At 42.9% G+C, this 16,741-nt stretch overlaps 1 protein-coding gene across 3 annotated transcripts; it reads right to left on the reverse strand.

Annotated features, from left to right (window-relative positions):
• Nucleotides 1-544: 544 nt before the first annotated feature.
• LOC111858846 (zinc finger MYM-type protein 1-like) lies at nucleotides 545-15,738 on the reverse strand. Of its 3 annotated transcripts, XM_023840980.2 has the most exons (11): nucleotides 15,639-15,738; nucleotides 10,817-10,936; nucleotides 10,560-10,735; nucleotides 10,421-10,483; nucleotides 8,810-8,909; nucleotides 8,359-8,442; nucleotides 7,759-7,854; nucleotides 7,454-7,590; nucleotides 5,123-5,219; nucleotides 4,493-4,576; nucleotides 545-2,947 (listed from the first exon to the last, which is right to left on the reverse strand). In XM_023840980.2, the coding sequence occupies exons 2-11, from the start codon at nucleotides 10,932-10,934 to the stop codon at nucleotides 720-722; spliced, it is 3,183 nt and encodes a 1,060-aa protein (XP_023696748.2). In that variant the 5' UTR covers nucleotides 10,935-10,936; nucleotides 15,639-15,738; the 3' UTR covers nucleotides 545-719. The 3 variants fall into 3 exon arrangements, with proteins under 3 accessions (XP_023696748.2, XP_023696749.2, XP_023696750.2); XM_023840981.2 differs by lacking the exons at nucleotides 10,560-10,735; nucleotides 10,817-10,936 and having other exon boundaries at nucleotides 15,639-15,688; XM_023840982.2 differs by lacking the exons at nucleotides 10,421-10,483; nucleotides 10,560-10,735; nucleotides 10,817-10,936 and having other exon boundaries at nucleotides 15,639-15,729.
• Nucleotides 15,739-16,741: the final 1,003 nt, after the last annotated feature.

Genomic DNA, 16,741 nt, shown 5'->3' on the forward strand with positions numbered 1-16,741 from the left:
TGGGGAAGATAGTATTACACTTAGGAGTGCAACTGTTGGACAGTATACCCTGACAAAACACCTGAAACATATCATTAGTGCTGTTCCATATCACGGTTTAAATGATCACACACCAAAACGCTATTACATCACAGTGAAAAACGTGAGTTGTCCGTTAGTGACCTGCTAAAAGAACGTGCAAGCTAATTTTCCCATGAGTCATATCACTCACTGTACAAGTGACGATGCAATTTAGAGAGGATTTCATGTGACTGAAAATAAGAAATGAGTTTATAAAACTGTAATGGACATTTGTGTTATTCATTGAGTGTCTGGGAGGGTGTTATACCCATGATATCAAAAACCCCAACACTGGGATATATGGATATCATACAGTGAATTTTTCATACCTTTCGGCCCTAATTCCAAACAGCACAATAGGCTTTAACGAAAGGACAACATTAATTGCTAAAGAGTGTATAGTTGCAGAACAGCCATTAAAAAAAAGTCTGGTCAAATAAAACGACCGCAAGAATTACTCCAAGAATTACACAGAGCCAGGATCTCAAAATTCAAAATTTTACTTCAAGAAAGATTTGGGGGGCAGCTTCTAGAGTGTAAGGGGGTGTGTAGGCGTGTGTGAGGGAGAGTCTCAGCTGTCCAATCCTGACTCCAGCCTGGAGGGAGGTTACATTGTAGAACGACGACGATCAAAGCCCATGTGGAGCCCACAGCCGGCTTTACCGCTGGCACCCCCCCACCAAGTCCTCTATGACATCATCACATGAAATACGACCAACAACGTCAGGGTTGATACTCATTACAGCCAGACTGCTGAGGCGTTCCTGACACATTGTAGACCTTAGGTAGGTTTTGATGAGCTTTGATTTTGAAAAGCTCTCTACTGAAGCTACTGTAACTGGTAGAGTCAATGCAATCCGGAGAGCAACCCACAGGTTTGGGTAAATTTCAGAGAGCTGCTTTGCTTGTATGAATTTCAGCAACTCCAGAGCCATGAAGGTCTGTGATGGCAAGTCAGGTAGGTCTCGCAGCTCCTGAGCAAGCTCCCTTCCATCCAAATCAGACTGTCCTCCACAGCTCAAAGCATGCCCAAGCGCCTCTGCTTGCTCTATCAGATCTTGGTGAGGTAGGCTTTGGAAGTTGGACAGAATACCAAACTTGTTTTCAACATCCCCAAGAGTCTGGAATCTCTCCTTCACAGCAAAGATGGCAGAATCAACAACCATGTTAAAGAAGTTCACCTCAAGATTCTTAAGGGCATCATGTTCTGGCTCATCAGGAGACTCGTAGGAAGACAGCCTGTCTGTAGACCTCAGCCTCTTTAGTGTAAGGACTTCCTCCACATTCATTTCTTCACACATGTCCTTGGCTGAGCTTTGTGCAGCCACAAAGCCCGTGGCTCTATAGTTCTGCAGAGCAACTTCAGCATGGTTCAGCAGATTGACAGCTACACTCACCTGCATTGTTTCAGACTGCAGGACTTTGTTCAAATGTTGTATCTCATTCAAGATGTCATACCAGATAACTGTGCAAAGCAAAAAGCGGAACGAGCCCACCTCCTCTGCCAGGAACTGGGCCTCGACCTTTATGACTGGGTCTTTGGTCTGGCCTCTCACCTCAAGCAGTGCCTCTCTCACACCCGACATTTCATATCGGAGAGGTTTCAAAGCCTCCACTCGGTTCTCCCATCTTGTCTCAGACCACATTTTGAGAGTAATGGTCACATGTTTGGCAAGGATGGCCCATCTCTGCGTAGAGGCAGAAAACAACAAATAGAGCTTCTGCAAGACTCCCAAAAATCCCATGGCATCGTTTGAGCTTTTTGCAGCATCAGCAACAACCAGGTTAAGGGTATGAGCCCCACAGGGAACAAAAAATGCTCTTGGATTTTTCTGCAGTAGCGTGGCCTGAACTCCTTGGCTTTTCCCCCTCATGTTGGCGCCATTGTCATAAGACTGTCCTCTGCAGTCATCAAAGGAAATCTGCCAATCATCCAGCCTCTGCAAAATTAAGGTGGCCAAACTCTGCCCAGTGAACTCGTCTGCCTCCAGGAAGCCCATGAAGTGCTCTTTGACCTGAGGGTCTTCTCCCAGTGTCACAATTCTGATTAACACTGATAGATGTTCTGTATGGTTGACATCTGGGGTGCAGCCCAAAATGAGAGAGAAGTACTTTGACTGCTTTATCTCCTGAACCACTGTTGCTAAAACTTTTGCACCAATGCACTCAACGAGCTCATTTTGAATGTGTTTGCCCAAGTAGCTCAGGTGTGAATACTCGCTTTTAACCCTATGGACGTGGTCTTTCATTATAGGATCAAATTGTGCTAGAAGCTCTACCTCTTTCAAAAAGTTTCCATTTGAAGGACAATAGAGTTTCTCCGTGTCTCCTCTTAGTGCCATATTCCTAACTGCTAGTGATTGTACAATGGCAATTAGCCGTGCCAGCACTGCTCTCCACCGCTTCTCATCATCAAGGACGGTCATCTCTTGTTTGTCAACAGCTTCAGCTGCCTTGAGCCGCAACTCAAATTCTTTCCATGATGCCAAGTGCCTTAGATGATCAGGACTACGGTCATGCGAATTCAACAGAGTTGTTGCATTTTTCCAATCCGTCAGGCCTCCATTTATTAAATGAATGGTCTTGGTAGAGAAAAGTTTACAACAGAAACAAAAAAGACTGTTGTTTTTGTAGGAGTATATCAACCAGTTTCTTTTGACCTTCTCACAATTTTTTAAGGTTCTGAAGAAGTACAGGTGTTGGCAACTTCTCGCACCATCTCTCTTTGGAAACACAAAATCAGGGGGTACCTGATACGGTCCTCTCAGCACTAATTCTGTCCTCACAGTGTCATTCAGAGGTGAAGGCCAGTCAGCAGGATCCGCTGGACACGGTTCATCTGTTTGCATCTCAACAGGGAAGGCAGAGGAGGAAATCTCTGGTGCTTCTGCAGGGCATATAAATATTTATTCTCCACAAGAACACATGACAGAAAAAGATATAGTTGACTGATGTGTTGGTCCTTCAAATGATAAGTATTCAAAACATACATATACAGGGGTTGGACAATGAAGTTGAAACATCTGGTCAATAGTGTTTGAGGTTTCACACCTATATCTGCACGGCCTGGTGGTCAGTCTTCATGCATTACTAATTCCATCAGTAAGAACAGAGTGTGAAGGTGGAATTAGCAGAGCAATAGCTCAACTGTACATAAAACATTGCAATACGCACAACATATATACATATTTTGTCAAACAGAGCTGCTGTAATGCAAGAAAAATTCCAGCCTCATGTCTGACAATAACATATCATATATAATTAGAGACATGTCAGAGTTGAAAAGAGGACAAATTGGTCGTGCACATCTTGCTGGTATATCTGTGACCAAGACTGCAAGGCTTTCTGGTGTATTGAGAGCCACAGTATCCATGGCAATGTCAGCAGACCACCACGAAGTACAGACCACATTGAACAGGAGTAGATGTAGATGCAAGAGAAAGCTGTCTGAAGGGATATCCGAGGCACTAACCCGGATTGTATCCAAAAACATAAAACCACAACTGCCCAACTCATTGCAGATCAATTCATTCAACTGCGAACATGCAATACTGCAGTCACTTTCTCAAAACTCACAGTCCACAATACCAACACGCAGCTTGGCCAAACAGTGAATCTCTCCTCCAAAATGCAGTACAGCCACAAACAGTTAATCCATGCTTCAAAAGAGACTCATACCAACATAGTGGTGTGTTTTGAGTGAGAAAGGAATCCAGGCATTTTGAAGCATTTAAATGACTGAATGCATTGAGTAAGCAGTGAGTAATAATTCACAGTTTAGCCCACATACACTGATGTTACGGCAACTGTGTGTAAAGTTTTGAGAAAGTGATTTCAGTTTTACAGAGTGCATCATAGCAATTGAAGAAGAAAAAAAAAAAAACTGTAAATGCACACCCCAACTCTCCTGTTTCCAACAAAACTGTTCATTGGGTCTCCACAGGGTCAGTATTCATGGTCGGGCTGCTACAGCCAAACCTTTGGTCGCTCGTGCCAAACATTGGTGTCAATGGTGCCAGCAGCTCAAATCGTGGGCTATGGACAATATGAAACATGTTCTGTTGTATGATGAGTCTACATTCACTGTTTCACTGTCACCAGATCTGAATATTATCGAAACACTTTGGGGTGTTTTGGGGGAGTGAGTCAGGAATTGTTTTCCTCCACCAGTCTCACACAGTGACCTGGCCACTGTTCTGCAAGAGCAACGGCTCAAAATGAAATGGCTGTTGTGTGGGACTTGAATCTGTCAGTCCCAAGACCAACTCGAGCTGTATGGGCCACAAATGGAGGCCCCACACCACACTAATGACATTAAAACCAGGGGTTTCAGCTTCATTGTTCAATCCCTGTACATCCATTGACTGGATTCCACGTTATATACAGTATTTTTATTTACCATCCAGAATGTTCCAGTTGAAATGTTGCTCACCTGAACAAACAAGGACACCTGAGGAAGACGTGCTCGGAACTTCATCAGCTGTTGAGCTTGACACCAGATATTTTAGAATGGCCTCTGGAATTATATAAATGACAGCTAAGTTTCAACTGTTTCATTTCATTATAATATTGAAAACCCATGACAGTGGTTAGGAAATGATGATGGATTCATGTAAAATTATTTAAAATCAAATAAACTGCATAACAGCCATTACACACATACACTCTACATCAAAAGTATCAAGGATATGAACACAATCAAACCATAGGGCTTATTCCCTATTGACTAATATGATAGAAGGATTAATTCATTATGATATTACAGTAACTTCAGGCTGAATCAATGGGTGATCTTTCCCTTAAAGCATTTCTGACCACTACAGAGCTGACATCTATGATGTCCAGAGAGCACTGCTACCCCAGCAGGGCTACACACTTCACTAAGGAAAAATGACACATACAAGCAAGCAGGCGGGCAGGCAGGCAGGCAGCAAACGGCCTTCATGGGCACCTGGCACATCCATCGTCAAGCGTAAGCAGGTTTTTTTGGTTTACATTTGTGCCATCAATAGTGATGCAGCAATAAAAACAAAAAAATGAATAAACGACAGAATGTTCCTACCTCTCTTACGCCTCTCCTCTTCCTCCTTTCTCCTTTTACGGTACTGAGCTCCCGATGGCTTTTTCCTCTTCATTTTGGAATAATCGTCTTGTTGCCACTCAAAATAAAATGAAGCTTAAATTTGACATTTGTACAAGTATGAGAACAAGTACACCGTATAGTGCTACGTGTCACAATTTGCTGCCTGTTTTAAAAACATATGAACATATATTGACGTGAGAGAGAAATCTGGGATCTGAGCGCAGGTTCAGCCATTAATCCAGGGTCCCTGGAGCGTTTTGGGGGGGGTTAAGGGCCTTGCCCGAGGGCCCGACAGAGATGTGGCCGCTCTGCCAAACACAAAGGGGACAGATCACTTGCCATGTCACACTCTGCCAACCTATCAGCAGCCTTGACACTGTCCCCGTTTCCCCCAAATCGCATCACTGTTCTGTGCCAACGTTGCACAGGGTGCCAGTGCTTCAAAGGGCACAAGGAGCATGTAGTGCATCGTGTGCATTGTGCCCCATCCGTGAAAGTGGCTGGCTAAGTCGGTGCCCCCTCAGAAGATGGCACCCTCGATGGCCACCTATGCTGCCCAATGGGTTGACTGGCACTAATGCAGCAAAGTCCAGTTGTGCATCAAGCCAGAAACCAAAACAGAATGGTGGAAAAATATACCTGCAGTTACAACCAATGACCAGCAGAGGGCAAAGAAACACAAGGCCACTATACCACCAGCGTTCTGTCCCTGATATTTCCATGCATCTTCTAACCACAAACACTGGTCAGGGTGACACGGCACGTGGAGCCTGCCCCAGACAGCATAGGGCACACTGGGATGAGATGCCAGTCAATACCCAGGGACCAATGAGATGCCAGTCAATATCCAGGGACCAGAGTATTACAAAGTAAACACAGACATCTATCATATTAAAGACCTGGATAGCAGCTCAGGCTGAGTTATACTCCAGCCATCTACAAGGCTACAGTCCGCATCACTTTATATGGATGCAGTATGAACTTGAAGGACATCTTTCATTACAAATAAAATAGTACTTATGGAAGCAAATGAAAGAGCTTATTCTTAAACGTCATGGGGAAATAAGTGTGTGTGTGTAAGCATATAGATCCATCCATCCATCCATCTTCTGCCGTTTATCCAGGGTCGGGTCACGGGGATAGCAGTCTAAGCAGAGATGCCAGACCTCCCTCTCACCAGCCACCTCCTCCAGCTCCTCCGGGGGAATATCAAGGTGTCCCCAGGCCAGCCGAGAGGTATAATCTCTCCACCGGGGGCCCGGGTCTGCACCGGGGGCCTGGGTCTGCACCGGGGCCTGAAACACCTCTCTAGGGAGCCGTCCAGGAGGCATCATAGATAGATGGCCAAACCACCTCAGCTGGCTCTTTTCCATGCGGAGGAGTAGCGGCTCTACTTCAGGCCCCTCCTGAATGTCCGAGCTCCTCACCCTAAGGCTGGGTCTAGACACCCTGCGGAGGAAACTCATTTCTGCCGCTTCTATCCGCGATCTCATTCTCCGCCCGGCCGGGCACAACCACCTGCAGGGGGAGCCGTGGGGGTGGGGTGCAGTGTAGGTCAGGTGGGTGATCGGGCTGTGACCTGCACAATGCACTGGTTTGCGAGTCTCCATTTGAAGGACAAGAGGGGAGACAAGGAAAAACCTGCAAGTGCCATATTCCTAACTGCTGGGGACTGTACAGTGGCAGTTAGCCATGCCAGCACTGCTATCCACTGCTTCACTGGAAAGGTGCCCTTACGTCACACAGCTGATGGTGACACACTGGAAAGGTGCCCTTACGTCACACAGCTGATGGTGACACACTGGAAAGGTGCCCTTACGTCACACAGCTGATGGTGACACACTGGAAAGGTGCCCTTACGTCACACAGCTGATGGTGACACACTGGAAAGGTGCCCTTACGTCACACAGCTGATGGTGACACACTGGAAAGGTGCCCTTACGTCACACAGCTGATGGTGACACACTGGAAAGGTGCCCTTACGTCACACAGCTGATGGTGACACACTGGAAAGGTGCCCTTACGTCACACAGCTGATGGTGACATTGCAGGTTTCCAATACAGCTGTGGTTTAAATACTTCTCACAAACAGAGAGACACTTTGGTAGCTGTGTATAACCCAGTGGTTCTCAAACTATTTCTGTCATGCCCCCCTTTGGAAGCAGGTGACGTTTCATTGCCCCTCCATGTGCCCAACCTCCCCATACAACTTTCTGGATCAGTCATTTATTTTATATATATTTCCATGTTTTACTTCATTTTTGTTCAGCTGTCTGGAAGAAAAAAAACTAACAGAAAACCAGGCGGTACCTGATACGGTCCTCTGCCCACTATGACTGTCCTCACAGTGTCACCCAGATATGAAGGCCAGTCAGCAGGATCAGCAGCACTTGGTTCATCTGTTTTCACCTCAACAGGCAGCACAGGGGAGGATGTCTCTGTTACGTCTGCAGGGCAAATAACCGTTTCACACAGAAACGCACGTCCCGATTCTTTATATAAAGACCTTATTTGAATCTGACTGAAATATATATTAAACATGTCAGTCTCAGCAGTACTAATTAAACAGCAAAGAGGACAAGGAGTCGTGCGATTGTTTTACTGTATCCACACACCTGAGTAAACCGGCAGGGTGGAATCGGTGGTCAGTCTCGTGTTCCCATCAGCAGAATAAGATGCAGCCGGCCGATGCATCATTTCGTCAAGCGATTCTATCAATATGCAAAACATATACATTCACTGACTGTACTGCGCGTTACATACAGTATTTTCATTTACATTATTTACCGTTTAGAACATAGGATCTCAAACTTTTTGGGCAAAAGTCCGCATCAGATTTTCATTCAGAGTCAGAGGGTCCTGAACAATTTTCAGCAACTAAACAGCATTTCATAAACTCTGACAAATTATGAATTAACAGTTACCTCATAGACATCGCCATACAACAGAAATGGAAACTTTAATGCTTGCTGATCATTTGGACCCCTTGGAATGGGAAGGGGGATATGATAAGTTATGTGTGTGCGAGATTTGGTGGTTCTGTATTGTATTTCTGTACTGCATATCACATTAACCGTTTTTAAGCCTAACCATACTGATTTACAAGGTGCGTCATCAGCTAGATCTGGATTAACTTGAGGTTCGGTCCACATCTGACTACAATCCGGACTTTGAGAGCTCCTGGTCTAGAATGTCCCAAATGAAATGTTGTTCACCTGAACAAACAGGAACACCTGAGGAAGACGTGCTCGGAACTTCATCGGCTGTTGAGCTTGACTCTAGATATTTTAGAATGGCTTCTGAAATTGTATAAATGACAGTGCTATAAAACACGCCTAAGCAGTTGCTCCATTACCTTTTGTTATAATATTACTGACCTTGGTTAACAGACAATGATGACGACTGATTTATTTGATTAACATAATGTTACACAAATAACTGCAGAGCAACCATTACACACAATACAAACATTCAGGCCATGAGCCGTATCCCCTGCACACTGGCGTTCAGGCATGCCTAAGCAGTGACGTTAAGTAAAGAAGCAGGTAACAAACAGCCCACAGCAGTAGATTATCTAATGTGAGCAGCTTATTTGGCTAAACACTGATGCTACCAATAGCGAAGCGACAATAAAGCAAAAGTTACGAAATGACAGAATGCAGCTACCTCTCCTACGCCTCTCCTCTTCCTCCTTCCTCCTTTTCCGGTACTGAGCCCCCGACGGCTTTTTCCGCTTCGCTTTGGGATACTGTTCTTCTTGTTGACACTCAAAATGAAATGATTTGTACAAGAATGAGAATCGGTGAAGTGAAACGTGAATTTTCACGTATTCCGTCTTGTTCTCCTTTTTAAAGACATACACACACGTACAGAGAGCAAAGCCTGGGTTCTTAGCGCACGTCGTCCATCCAGTGCCCCGGCAGCGTTTTTGTAAAGGGTCTTTTGTAAAATATTACAAATAATACATCTGAAACATGCTTTGAAGCCATAAGAGCTTCAGCAATTCATTGATCACATTAAGTATAACTGATTTTTGAGAGAGCAGTAGGAGCAAAGATATTGAAAAGAACTACATTTCTATACTATGTATGTGGATTTTAAAATCAATTTTTGACTATATAAGTGATTAACAGCCAGGCTGTGATGGACAAAGTGAAAGCGTCTGGCCAAGTCAGCGCCGTGCTGGTGTTCTGATTGTCTGGTTGTTAAAACATGCCACCGTAGTGTGAACCCTCAGCTATGTCTATCGATCAGTGCTACCTCATCGAACAGTGCTCTCGCTCTGAACGAGGGTAGACAAAAAGCACGAAAATATACAGGGAGTGCTGCATATATAATAATAAAATAATAATAATAATAATAATAATGCGCTTCTTAACCATAAGTTCACTGCTGCGCTTCAGCTAATATTCTGTTTTCAGGTGCGCATTCTCTCTAACATTACAAATAACACTGAAGTTGTCATTGGCAGTCTATGTTTTATATATATGCTTGTATGTATAATGAGTCAACATGCTGTTTTAGAAAATCTGTACAACGGAAACCCGAAACCCACCGTGGAAACGGCATTAAACTGAGCCTCGAGTGAAGAGGGATTGCTGTATAATTTTATTATTGCAGTTCAGCATATGCTTCTTAACCTTTTGTATAAAGCAAATATAAATTGAATTTATAATGAAAGCAAGTGGAACATTCCATTAATGATGGCCATTATCAAAGGTATAATCATTGTACTCTTATACGTGAGCAGTGTTGCCGAGGAATGGAGCTGAACGAAGCGGTGAGATGCCGCCTAACATGCAAACCTCTGGCGATGCTCTTATTCGGTTATTTATAATGAATTATTATTAAATGTCATGCATATTTACATTCTAACAAACATAATCTGAATAGTCAACTTTTTTTTTTTGTATTTAAACGACTGCCCAACATTTAAATTATAAATACCATTATTCAGCACACACCTGAGGGAAGCAGAATTCAATTGATGCCTTATCAAAACCTGCTCCCAGTACATGCAAACTCCAGATTGGGCCACTTCCGACCCCATTTGCAATGTAATACTACAGGTTGCACTTAAAAAGCAGTTGGCCGCAGTGAGGATATATTGAAATCCATCAACTTTTTGGAAAAGCTCCTGTCAAGTCAATGCCAATGACTTCCCAGACAGCAGACACCTACCATAATTATTTTTTTAAAGCATTTAATATATGTTATATAACATTTAATACTGTCATATCTGTTGTGTAACATCAAGATACTACTGTACACATTTACCGTAATACACTGTGATGGCTGTGGAGCTGTCAGAGGCTTCTGGCATTTACCACACTCCAGGACCTACAAGAAATCCACTGTTAACATGTATACAGTTTTTACAGCTACAGCAAAGCAGAAAAACAAGTCGCCCACATACCCAGTTGTCCACATCAACGGTCATGCCATGCCAGTAAAATCTGGAGCACATGGCAGAGCGTGTTTTTAGAACGCCTGTGTGCCCCCCCAGTGGAGAGGAATGAAATTCCTTGAACAGCATCCTTGCCTCTTCTTTGGTTCTAATAGCTCTTCTGGTTCCAAAGAAGAGCTGTCCTTCTGCGTTGAACATTAAGAGCTACAGTCATTAAAGAGCTATCTTACCAAAACACTACAACTGATAGTACTTCAGATACTCACCCTGTAGTGTGAATTTGGAGGCGTACCTCCTAAGACTTAATCTCTGGGACTTATCATACCCTGGTGGGTACGCTCCCACAGACAGGAAGGTGAATAGCTCTTCCCACTTGTTCTCCATACCTACAGATGGCACACACCGTAGTCAGATAACTTTTCCATTATACAGCAAAACTAGTTCACATGCAAAGCGCCGTTTCAGCTAACTTCTGTGTTCTGCAGCAAACCAAGTGAGCCCATGCGAATAATAACGCATTTAAAAGTCGAAATGAACATTTGACTTTTTTTTCTGGTGTTTTGTCGAACCATGCAACCTATCAAGACGTGCTCTAGACCTGTTCTGCAAATGCACAGTAAAGATTTCACCTTGTACATCACCGTACTCATCAATCTTTGCAACCTATACATTTCGCCTTATACATCCCCATACCTGTTGATCGGTGCAACCTTAAAAGGAACCTAAACGTTGGCTGCGAGTAAATGTCATAACATGAAAATCTGAAATGTTAATTTTGACAATTAAATGTATACATATTTGAATGTGCATACTTCTGCAGAACGCAGAATTTAGCTGAAATGGTGTGCTTTGCATATGAAAACTTCCATGTAACGCAAGTTATCTGAAACAGCATGCTTTGCATAAAAGGTAATACCATGAAAATCTGAAATTTTGACTTTGAAGAGAGTAAATATTTGCTTGTGCACCCTTGTTTTGGTGAATATCTGGAGTGCAATCAATTGTGGTGTTTTGATGAGAGAGCCCTTTAATGTATCTCCTGGTGTCCAACGCAGAAGGACAGCTTCTTTATGCAGAACAGCCATTAGATCCAAAGAACAGGGAAGGATGCTGTTCAGGGCATTTCATTCCCCTCCACTGGGGGGGCACGCGGCCATCCTAAAAACACGCTCTGCCACGTGCTCCAGATTTTACTGGCATGGCTTGACCGTTGATGTGGACAACTGGGTATGTGGCCGACTTGTTTTTCTGTATTGAATTTGCTATAGCTGTAAAAACTACATACATGTTAACAGTGGATTTCTTGTAGGTCCTGGAGTGGAGTGTGATAAATGCCAGAAGCCTCTGACAGCTCCACAGCCATCACAGTGTATTAAGGTAAATGTCTACAGTAGTATCTTGATATTACAACAGATATATAACATTTTAATACTGTCATAACAGCTATGAAATGCTTTTAAAAAATAAAACATTTGTTTGATCACGATAGGTGTCTGCTGTCTGGGATCTCACTGGCATTGACTTCACAGGAGCTCTTCCAAAAACTGCTGGATTCCAGTATATCCTCACTGCTACAGATTACTGTTCTAAGTGGGTTTAGGTTTTCCCACTAAAACCTGAAGCTGCAGCTGAAGTGGGATCTATTATATATAGCCACGGGTGTCCCAAAAGAACCCTTTCTGACTAGGGCGGAGAATTTGTGAATGAAGCATGTGCACTTTCAAATTCCCATTGTTATTATAATGATCCAGGAACTCTTCTCTTGCTGCTTTGTTAGTATTTTAAAATGTCTATTTCTTTTTTTTTAAGCTTGAGCACAGGCTGTGTGACCTATTGGGTATTGAGAGGAGCGTGACAGCTGTGATCAACATACCAACGGTCTGGATGGGAAAACAAATAAGCAGCAAGTTTTATTGTTTCTGTTTTTATTCAGGGTTTAATTAGAACTTTGTGACACAGGCTTGTCCTCCCTGCTCCGAGGAGTTCGTGTAGCATTGGTTCTGCACAGTTTGTTAGAGCAAGAAATTCTGCACTATTTCTGAGAGGTTTAAATGTGTTAAGTTGCTTTTCATACTTTAAATTGTAGGGCTCTCACAAAATTAGTCAATGAGAAGAAGAACTGGCATGTCTACTTGGATGGCACATTATTTTCATTAAGATCCAGCGTCCACACAGCACAAAGCCTTCCCCGTTTCTGTTAATGTACGGGAGAGAGGCTGCCTTCCCCTCCGAGGTTCCCCTTGTCATGCCAGTGAGTTTCTGGAGTCATCTACAGACCTCGCCTTGTTTTGCTGAGCTGCTGTATCCAGCATTACTTTATCATGCTATTTAAATTTGTTTCATTTCAGCTTCCCGACAGAATTCTTCCTGAGCAGAGTACTTATGGAATATTCTCTGAAGCCAAAAAAAAAAACCAGCTATGGAGACTCTACACCTGTCGCTTCAAGAAAACAAGAGTAGTGAATCTGCCAAGACCAAAGACCAAAGAAGATGACATCACTGAGGTACAAGCAAACTCACTACGCCAGATAGCTTGCATGTCTGCCTTGCATATCATTTATTCAGGATTTACTTGATCTATTCTTCCTTGATGTAGTTTAATAATTTAGTTTCTACTTTGTGTCACTTTTGGTTACCCAGTCCCTAAAGAGCAGGCATTGGGTTTTGCATGTTGCATTGTATGACAGGCAAGTGATTTGTCATTGACCTTGAATTTAAGTCTCCACAGGATCCCTCATTGAATGTGATGCCAAGTGTACAAAAAAAAGATTGTTGTTTCAGGTTTCTTACTCTGTGATTTTGACCTGTTGATCATTTGTTTGCCCCGTTCAGGCTGTTGGCTGTTCTGGCCATGTTGCTGGTTACTGATTGGTTGCCATACTTTTGACCATACAACAATACCTGCACGGCTGCTGTTTACATTAACACTAACCTTTCAATTAACGTTATGGTCTGACGGTTTGCCCATTATCCTTTCAAGTTCATTTGTGTGTTATGAAGATGTCCCACATCAATATGTAGTTTTGGATCACGAGCCAAGTACACATACATACCTACAGTTTCTAAGTTTCATGCTTTTTTTTCTCCTCAGTTAAAATGCTCTGGGCTGCAGAAGACAATGGCCGGGCAGAAGCAGTTGTTGGACCATTCAAACTGTATGATTCTTCTTTCCGGACACTGCATGGGGCGCAGTGGCTGGCTGATGATGTAACAGACTACACTGTGTGAAATGCATCTGGTTATTGACGCAAACCTGCATCATCTCATTGAAAAGCAGCAGGCGAGTAGGAAGTATATCTGTTTTTGTTAGACGACGTTTCTTGCACTGTAATTGTCCATTCTAATTTTTAATTGTTTGAAACAGGCACCAGTTCACCACTGTTGCTTGCTGGGCAATTCCAGAGACTCGGAAAGGTTATTAACACAATTACCAACTATGCGTATCAGTTATAAAAATCAATAATTATCACTAATTTGACTTTAATTGCCAAGATGACGTTTAACGTTGAAGACATTTAGCTGTGCCCCGTAAACACTAATTCTAATGGTACTTAATCGCAAACGAAGTTTAGTTGCCTTTTCTTGCTTGTTATAGTGCAGTATCAATTACGGCAGTTACATATTTACATATATTTTGTACACAGATGATTCACTTGACCTCTGACAGGGCGGGTGGAGTGGTGGCGCTGAGGTGAGGGTGAATGCTGGGAGAGATTCTACTCCGTTGGGCCCTTGAGCAAGGCCCCTAACCTGCCACTGCTTCATCCTGGGTATGGTGTTAATCTACACCCAGCCCTATAAGGAGATCCTCCAATTTACAGGGAATAACTTGGGGTTGGTGGCAGGATTGGCACTGCAGCCACTGGGAAAAAACTCACACTATGCTGCTCATGTACAAGAATAAAATTATACAGCAATCCCTCTTCACTCGAGGCTCAGTTTAATGTCGTTTCCACGGTGGGTTTCGGGTTTCCGTTGTACAGATTTCCAACGGTGGACTTCGTGAAGTATCGCGAAACCTTCATTTATCATTTTAGTTGCCATAGCAAACATAAAGCGATTTAAGCAGATGTTCCGAGTAACGTATCCGTCAAATCAGAAGTGTTGTGCGCTTGTCTCGGAATTATATCTTACTTCAAGATTTTTTCCCTTAAAATTGGTAAAAAAAAAAGTAGGATCCTCTGTTATTCAAATATATATATTTTCTAAAACAGCATGTTGACTCATTATACATACAAGCATACATATAAAACAGACTGCCAATGACAACTTCAGTGTTATTTGTAATGTTAGAGAGAGAATGGGCACCTGAAAACTGCTGCGCTTCACCTAATATTCTGTTAACTTACGGTTAAGAAGCGTATTATTATTATTATTATTATTATTATTTATGCAGCCCCCCGGTACATTTTAGTGCTTTTTGTCTATCCTCGTTGAGAGCGAGAGAACGCAGCCTTATGGTAGCATTGTCCGATGAGGTAGCACTGATCGATAGACATAGCTGAGGGTTCGCGCTACGGTAGCATGTTTCGACAAGGCAGCACAACTCGTCAGAACACCGGCACCCCAGAGGGCGCTAGCCGGCCAACTTCAGTTAATCCGGGGCGATTCGCGACTGCATGTGAAATAGAATAGCCAAAAATGGGCGCCCTAGGCGGCCGCCTATGTCGCCAATAGGACCGACGGGCTCTGAAGCATCGTTTGCCCATAAATAATTCGCAAGTATCCAACAAAAGAACAGAAGAAACATGCTCTTAAACAGCATAAAACTCCCGATGGGGTCATACTGGTACTTGTATGGAGTCCTTCAGTCACAGGGACCCCATGTTTTGATAGGAATTCGCCATTTTGGTTTACGAACAAACTGAAACCGTTACGAGAAACACGACAATTTCGCTTTAAAACAACTCTTTCATAATATGACTATAATATGGTTAGATGTTGTTTATAACATCTCTTTGCAGATTGTAGAACACAGAAAATTACAGTATGCATTAATTTCACAATTAAAAATGTTTACAAGTAGAACGCTCTTATACGAAGACGGAGTGGTTAAATTAAGCAGAAAGTTTAGCAGCCTAATCTTACCTCCATTTCTGCATCCGAAACAAGCGTCTTTGTCGCGATCCGAGCTGCAATCCCGGTTGATTTATAGCACGCATGTCCGCGCATGCGCTGTCTACGTTGCACTTTACGGCAATATTCAATAAGTGATATTCCCAAGGTATCTGCACTAAGCTGTGACAGTAATAATATGTTCTCACTTCTGTTGTGATATACCCTGTATGCTGTTTTTGATAAACGTGCCTGCTAAATAAATATAATGTAATGTGTATTAAACAGAAAAACAAAAATGTTTTGCATTTTACTGTACACGATCACATGAATATAAAACAAATGTCATCATTAGTCTTATCTCAGGGATACAGGCCAAGATGAGCTGCACTTAATCCCTGATGAACAATAATGTATGATGGATGCTGTCCTTGCAGTGACAAACCCAGGACATAATTTTTCATCTTTTTTGCGATCTATTCCGTCTGTGTGAAGTTTCGCTGTTGTTTAAAACGATACAGAAAGAAACTAATATGTAGTACACCACCAGAGGGCGCCCAAACACCATAAACCACTTAAAATATTTACTTTTATGAAATGTATCTAACCAAAGGATGTTTCTTGAATTGTTATAAACTTTAATTTTAACATAACATGATTATCATGATTTAATGTAGATATTATGGATATTGTCATATTTCCTGCTGAATTCCTAATGAATGCCTAATTATTTGTTGTTCTGAGGGCTGATATATCAGATATAACAAAATCAAGACACCCAAAGCACTTTAGAGACCCAACAGGGAGCCACTTCAACCACCACCACTGTGAAATGGTTATATTTACTTGATCAGTAAGTGTTTTCCTATGAGCCCATCTCTTTTTGTGTCACAAAGGCGGTGCACAATGCCCCCATGGGGGAATTCTCTTGTTCCTTGCTCCCATCATGCTCTCCTCAGACATGGTGTGGCTGGGCTTGAACCAGTGATCTTCCAATCAAAGGCACAGAGGCTTAGCCCGCTGAGCCACTTACTGCCCCTGCTGGGCTGATGGGCAGACCCCACCTGGCACTGGCAGTACACTCACAAGGTGGTGAATGGGTTGGAGAGAATTCACCAGTTAGATACAAGGGATGA

The sequence above is a fragment of the Paramormyrops kingsleyae genome, chromosome 5 (genome assembly GCF_048594095.1).
Source record: "Paramormyrops kingsleyae isolate MSU_618 chromosome 5, PKINGS_0.4, whole genome shotgun sequence".
Classification (NCBI taxonomy): domain Eukaryota; kingdom Metazoa; phylum Chordata; class Actinopteri; order Osteoglossiformes; family Mormyridae; genus Paramormyrops; species Paramormyrops kingsleyae.

What these genes read in the sequence shown, in the direction of transcription:
- LOC111858846 (XM_023840980.2), bottom strand. Translation starts at nt 10,934, where the DNA reads ATGGAGAACAAGTGGGAAGAGCTATTCACCTTCCTGTCTGTGGGAGCG. An exon ending in CTCCAAATTCACACTACAGG is followed by an intron (nt 10,736 to 10,816) that starts GTGAGTATCTGA and finishes TGTTCAACGCAG; the next exon opens with AAGGACAGCTCTTCTTTGGA. An exon ending in AGAGGAGAGGCGTAAGAGAG is followed by an intron (nt 4,577 to 5,122) that starts GTAGGAACATTC and finishes ATATAATTCCAG; the next exon opens with AGGCCATTCTAAAATATCTG.